Source organism: Cebus imitator, unplaced genomic scaffold, assembly GCF_001604975.1.
Source record: "Cebus imitator isolate Cc_AM_T3 unplaced genomic scaffold, Cebus_imitator-1.0 Scaffold602, whole genome shotgun sequence".
In the NCBI taxonomy this organism is placed as follows: domain Eukaryota; kingdom Metazoa; phylum Chordata; class Mammalia; order Primates; family Cebidae; genus Cebus; species Cebus imitator.
In genome coordinates, this window is record NW_016107917.1 from 651,103 (window position 1) to 657,827 (window position 6,725).

Below are 6,725 nucleotides of genomic sequence, written 5' to 3' on the forward strand. Positions count from 1 at the left end.
GTCTTGCTCTGTTGCCCAGGCTGGAGTGCAGTGGTGTGATCTCGGCTCACTGCAATCTTTGCCTCCCTGCAATCTCTGCCTCCCTGCAATCTTTGCCTCCCAGGTTCAAGCAATTCTCCTGCCTCAGCCTTCCAAGTAGCTGGGACTTCAGATGCGTGCCACCATGTCCAGCTCATTTTTGTATTTTTAGTAGAGACAGGGTTTCACCATGTTGGCCAGGATGGTCTCGATCTCTTGACTTCGTGATCTGCCCACCTCAGCCTCCCAAAGTGCTGGGATTACAGGTGTGAGCTACTGTGCCCTTCCTACCAGTATCTTTTCATAGATATTTTATTCATCAGTATAAATATATACATATATGTCCCTTTTTAAAACACAAATAGAGGCAAGCCGTACACACATACACACACACACACACACACACACACACACACACACACAGTTCTATACCTTGATTTTACTACTTAATATCTTTCCATACTGGCACATAGAGATCTTTCATTTTTATTTTGAGACACAGAGTCTCTGTGCCAGATTACAGTAGCATAATCACAGTTTACCATAGCCTCAACCTCCTGGGTAGCTGGGACCACAGGAGAGCACTGCCGCCACACTTGGCTTTTCAAATTTTTGTAGAGATGGAGTCTTGCTATGGTTGCCCAGGCTGGTCTCAAACTCCTGGGCTCAGGCGATCCTCCTGCCTCAGCTTCCCAAAGTGTGGCATTACAGGTATGAGCCACTGCACCTGGCTTTCACATTCTTTTCATAGCTATTTAATATTCTACTATACAGGTATACCATAATTTGAGACGGAGTCTCACTGTATCTCTCAGGCTGGAGTGCAGTGGCATGATCTCAGCTTACTGCAACCTCTGCCTCCTAGGTTCAAGTGATTCTCCTGCCTCAGCCTCCGGAGTAGCTGGGATTGCAGGTGCACACCATCACACCCCCAATTGTCTATTGATGGGCATTTATTGTTGTTATAAATGATAAAATGCAATAAAATTCTCCTTTTTTTTGAGACAGAGTCTTGCTCTGTCTCCCAGTCTGGAGTGCAGTGGCGCGATCTCAGCTCACTGCAACCTCCGCCTCCTGGGTTCAAGTGATCCACCAGCCTCAGCCTCCAAAAGTGCTGGGATTATAAGCATGAGCCACTGAGCCTAGCCAAAACTCTTGTATATACATATTTACATACTACTGCAAGTCTACTTGTAGGATAAATTGTAAGCAGCAAGGGACTTCTGATCATCAGCTGCGACAAAGTTGGATACGGTAAGAGTTGGTCTTTACCTGGTGGTGATTTGAAAGGGTTATAGGAGCATGATCCATAGGAGCTATTTCTTCATTGAGACCTGTCCAAGTCATTCATACAGGTGGCTACCACAGGCTGAACATTACATACCATCTTTCTTCTTTCATTTTTCCTTCAATGTAGACAAACCTACCTATCTTCAAGCTGAAGGAGTCCTGTGTACGGCGGCGCTACAGTGACTTTGAATGGCTGAAAAATGAGCTGGAGCGAGATAGCAAGGTATGGCCTTGTTCTCTGTGTGGTATCTTTGGAGGAGGAGATCTACATAGGCTGAGGGGGCATACAACCACAGTCTGTAAAATCTTGAAGGGAATGAAGAGGGTGAACACATTCTTATCCATCAAATCTCAGTATTTTCGATCTGGGGATACCTTTTGAAACTTGAAAGTGGTAAGTTCTGGCTGGACATGGTGGCTCATGCCTGTAATCCCAGCACTTTGAGAGGCCGAGGTGGGTGGATCACCTGAAGTCAGGAGTTCAAGACCAGCCTGGCCAACATGGTAAAACCCCATCTCTACAAAAAATACGAAAAATTAGCTGGGCGTGGTGGCGGGCGCCTGTAATCCCAGCTACTTGGGAGGCTGAGGCATAAGAATTGCTTGAATCTGGGAGGTGGAGGTTGCAGTGAGCCAAGATTATGCCACTGCAGTCCAGCCTAGGCGACAGAGGGAGGCTCCCATCTCAAAAAAAAAAAAAAAAAAAAAGAAAGTGGTAAGTTCAGGACAAATTTTTTTTAAAGTATTACTTCACTTAGTCACTAGTAAGGCTGTACAGCTTAATTCCTGTAGGTGCTAAAAATGGAAAGTCTAGTGTCAGGAAAATCCTAGCTAAATTATTGAATGGTAGTGGCTTGTTAAGGAAAGTGATGATTATTTGGAGTATATTTCCTTTCTTTTGAGATGGTAAATCTGTCCTCCCACAGAAATGGATTAATTTTTGACCTGAGCCATTCTGACTGTTCATATGGTTTCGTATGGTTTTAGTTCTTGCAAGTTGCTGGATGTGGGACAGGATGGACCCTATGCCTAATAAGAAATGAGGTACATAGTGCTTTACCATCTCATTCCCACTCTGTCTCGTTCTCATGTGGCTGGAATTTCGTGTTTGCCTGCAGATTGTAGTACCACCACTGCCTGGGAAAGCCTTGAAGCGGCAGCTCCCTTTCCGAGGAGATGAAGGGATCTTTGAAGAGTCTTTCATTGAAGAAAGGAGGCAGGGCCTCGAGCAGTTTATTAACAAGTAAGCCAGGTTTCTGGGCGCTCTACTTGCTACTTTTGCCATTGTAGTCTTTCTATATGTTTTGTTTACCTCACTTTTTATGTTATATTTATTTGTTTATTTATTTATTTTTTGAGATGGAGTTTAGCTCTTGTTGCCTAGGCTGGAGTGCAATGGTGCGACCTCAGCTCACCACAACCTCTGCCTCTTGGGTTAAAGCAATTCTCCTTCCTCAGCCTCCCGAGTAGCTGGGATTATAAGCATGAGCCACCGTGCCAGGCTATTTATTTATTTTTTTGAGACCGAGTCTCACTCTGTTGCCCAGGCTGTAGTGCAGTGATGCGATCTTGGCTCACTGCAACCTCTGTCTCCTGGATTGAAGAGACTCTCCTACCTCAGCTTCCTGAGTAGCAGAGATTACAGGCGCTGGCCACCACTCCTGGCTAATTTTTATGTTTTTAGTAGGGACAGGGTTTCACCATGTTAGCCAGGCTGGTCTCGAACTCCTGACCTTAAGTGATTCACCCCCCCTTGGCCTCCCAAAGTGCTGGGATTACAGGTGTGAGCCACCGCACCCAGCTCACCTTTTATAATGGGTACCATGATGTGGTGCCAATTGTGTGGTGGGCTGACTGGACAGTAAGACTCCATTTCTTTGAGTAGGATTCTGATCCTTTATGCCAGGGCTTGAGAAAGCACTGCATGATGGTTATATCTAGGGATTTCCCTGTCTTGCCTCTCTATCCCCCGTCCCCTCTACAATATTAGGGTTGAGGTGGTACCCTAATACCTTATTGTTGTCCTCCACTGGCTTGAACCTTAGGGCTGACCTTGCCCTTCCTGTCCTGTTCACATCCCCATCCCTCTGCTAATTTTCTCTTATTCTGAATACTACTAATAACCATCCTGGTTTTTTTGTAGAATTGCTGGGCACCCACTGGCTCAGAATGAACGCTGCCTACACATGTTCCTGCAGGAGGAGGCAATTGACAGGAACTACGTCCCGGGGAAGGTGCGCCAGTAGGAGCCCCTCTCACCACTTGCCCTCTACTTTCCTGCTGAAATGACATTGGTTTTTACACTAAGCCTTTCTCTGTCTTTGATCTGAAGTTGGCTGCCCGTCTCCTGGCCTGATAGACTGTCTGGCATTGTGCTCCTTGGTACCTGACTACACCATGTGGGTGGGCACTCTGCTGGGATCCTCATCTCTGAGGAGAGGTGGGAAACGACAGGCAGATGCCCTTTGCTTGGGGGTTGGGGTGGGTGGGTTGGGGGAATTAGACTGGAAGGCAATTTCTCGGGCATTTACCCATGCCAGAAGGCTAACCTGGGGGGAGGGGGGCGCTTGTGCTGTTAAGGCACTTGGATACATACTGATGCTGCAAGTCCAGGGGATTTTTCTTACTCTTAGGTTTAACCAAGAACACTGAGCAGGGAAAATCCCTGCCTTCCCTAACTGCATGAATTTTTTCTTTTTGGAAAGGTGGTAGAGACCCAGAAGCTCTCCCTGTTTTCTCTAGGCCTGCTCCCAGTTTTCTTAACAATATTTTTGTTGCTTTCTCTCTCCCTTGTTGCTTTCCATGACAGTAATCCTCCTAGAGTCCAAGCAGTCTGTTGTATGGAGCAAGGTGTGTGGGTTTTCTGGGCCCATCATTATGGCTGCTTCAGAGTCAGAAGAAAGCCATAGGGCAGTAGGGGAGCTCCTGTTGCCTAGCCCCTCTCCCTTTGTGGCTCCCACTCTAGCTGCCTATTTTGGCTCACCAGCTGGTGAGTCAGTATGGGCCAGCAGTTCTTCCTCCCAAATCCCTTGCTACTTTATGGCTTAGCTTTGCAGGTTTGGTGGCTTGACAGGTGGGGACAACTCACCACTACCAGGTAACTCCCTGAAGGGTGGGAGTGGATTTTCTTCTACGCTCTTCCCAGCGGTAGGGAAGGGTATCACCACTGTCTTCCTTCCATTCTCCTTTTCCCCATCCCATTTGGTGCTGCCACAGGGCAGAAGCACACAAACCAACACAGTTTCTAACTTCTCCTAAGCACTTTGAGCTGTTGAATGGGGCTCAGGGGCAAGAGTTTTTGCTGCCCTCCCCAGCATGGTCACAGGGTTATTGAACTGCCTGCACTTGTTTCTCATGCAACTCCGGCATTTTCCCCATAAGTTGAACTATGGATAGCAGCTTAGTATGGATTTTCTAAATCTTAACGTCTGAAGCAGCTTCTTGAGGCTGGCAACTATCCTGGCTTCTGTCAGGGAGGGGGTGGTTTGTTTGCAGGGGTCCAATATCTGTCCCAAGTGGCGGTGTGAGAGCAAGTTAACTTTGGTGCCAGGTGAGAGGTGGGGGCTCTTTGCTTAGACTCCCTATCATGGAAGGATTGGAGTTTTCTATACAGGGCCTTGGGGAAAAGGATTGCTGATTGTGACATGACCCTGATCAGAGTGATTAGGATTGTATTTTGACATAGGATTTGGAGCCCATCTAAGTGTTGAAGTTCCCTGAGACAGCTCTCCAGCTGCTGAGCCTGTGCCAGGGGCTAAGCAGCCCCTAAAAAGAGGCTCTGCTCCCTTTCCCACCTCGCCAATGTTGTTGCTGCCTTTTTGATTTGTATCCTCTGTTAGAGACATTTTTAAAAATCTATTCCTTCCTTCATTGTGCACAAGTGCTGAGAGTCTGAGGCCCCATTTCTGCTGTGTATATATATCCTGACTCGGGGCTTTTAGTCAGCAAACTGTTCTTTCTTCTGTCAGACAATGTCATATTCAACTCTGTTCATATTAAACCACTGTGAAGCAAGTGTCTGTTTTCCTGCCTAAGTTGTAAATTTAGTATTTTTTAGTATCTAGGATGTGCTGGGTATTATGCAGAAATCATACAATGTGGCCAGTGTCCTGCGGTAATGTTTTGCATTTAAATTTTTTTTAAAAACCAGAATCTTAACTGTCTGTAATGATATTTACCTATCCTTTTCGCAACTCACAATTGATTTTGTCACAGAGGTAATGCATCTGCTTGCAGGAAGTAGCTGTAAGCTCCGTACATTTAGCAGATTTGGTTTTTAAGCTTGTGGGTTTGTGCTAATTTGGGCAGAATATATTTATAATATATATATATGTGTGTGTGTGTGTGTGTGTGCATATGTAATATGTGTACATGAACACACACACATGCATGTGCTCATCCTCTGACACACCCACACAACACCAACAAACATTATTTCTTCTGTAGGCTTTTTACCTCAATTGACACTGTTTCTTTTTTTCCAAATAAAATTTGATACAGGCAGAAAGATAGGTGAACTCTCAAAACTTGGTGGGTGGATATTCATCTGACCAATGAGCTCTGAAATGGTCTCCCTACACAGGGTGGGTTTTGGCAAGGGCTGGAATGAGGGGAGGTAGCAGTCTTGTGATTTAGAAAATCAAAGCTAGTTTTAATGTAGTTCAACATGGAAAGAAGATATAGAAAGTGATGTGTTCAGAACATTAGCAAATTAGAGCTGGATGTGGTTGGCTCATGCCTGTAATCCTAGCACTTTGGGAGGCCGAGGCAGAAGGATTGCTTGAGCCCAGGAGTTTGAGACCACCCTGGGCAACAGAGTGGGACACTGTCTCTACAAAAAATTTCCAAAACAAAACAACAACAAAAAAGAAAAATTAATGTTATTTAGCAGTATTTGGCTCAAAGTAGAAGAGTGGGTACTGTGAGGAAGTTGTTTTTGGTAGTTCATTAATGAGATGACTAAAAATATCTTAGAAGATAGGGAAGAACAGGTATTTCTGTGAAATAAAGGAAAGGAAGGATAAAGAGAGATGCATCCTTCATAGGCATCAGTGTTAGAGAATGAACTGCAGAATAACTAGAAAAAGCAGCTATAAAATAAAATGTTAACAAAAATTTGGACAGATGACAGTTAATAAGTGCTGATAGTCTTCTATGTGTCTGGTCCTATGCTAACACCTGGGCTGAGAGTAGGGTGGTACAAGTAAAATATGATATTACATTCTCTTTCTTTGCAGACCTTAAGAGCTCTGTTGAAGAGATGTCTAGCTGGGCGTGCTGGCCCACGCCTGTAGTCCCAGCACTTTTGGAGGCTGAGGTGGGAGGATTGCTTGAGCGTAAGAGTTTGAGACCAGCCTGGGCAACCGAGTGAGATCTTATCTCTATAAAAAAGAGTTTTAAAAAGAAAAAACTTTAAA

At 45.2% G+C, this 6,725-nt stretch overlaps 1 protein-coding gene and 1 pseudogene across 1 annotated transcript in view; both read left to right on the forward strand.

Annotated features, from left to right (window-relative positions):
• The window catches only part of SNX12 (sorting nexin 12), a 10,070-nt gene extending 4,747 nt beyond the window's left edge, over positions 1 to 5,323 (forward strand). The window contains exons 2-4 of the mRNA XM_017516767.1: positions 1,436 to 1,531; positions 2,427 to 2,551; positions 3,452 to 5,323. Of these exons, the coding sequence (XP_017372256.1) occupies positions 1,436 to 1,531; positions 2,427 to 2,551; positions 3,452 to 3,554 (324 nt within the window). The 3' untranslated portion in view covers positions 3,555 to 5,323. The remainder of the gene's footprint in view (positions 1 to 1,435; positions 1,532 to 2,426; positions 2,552 to 3,451) is intronic.
• The window catches only part of LOC108294792, a 16,460-nt pseudogene continuing 13,920 nt past the window's right edge, over positions 4,186 to 6,725 (forward strand).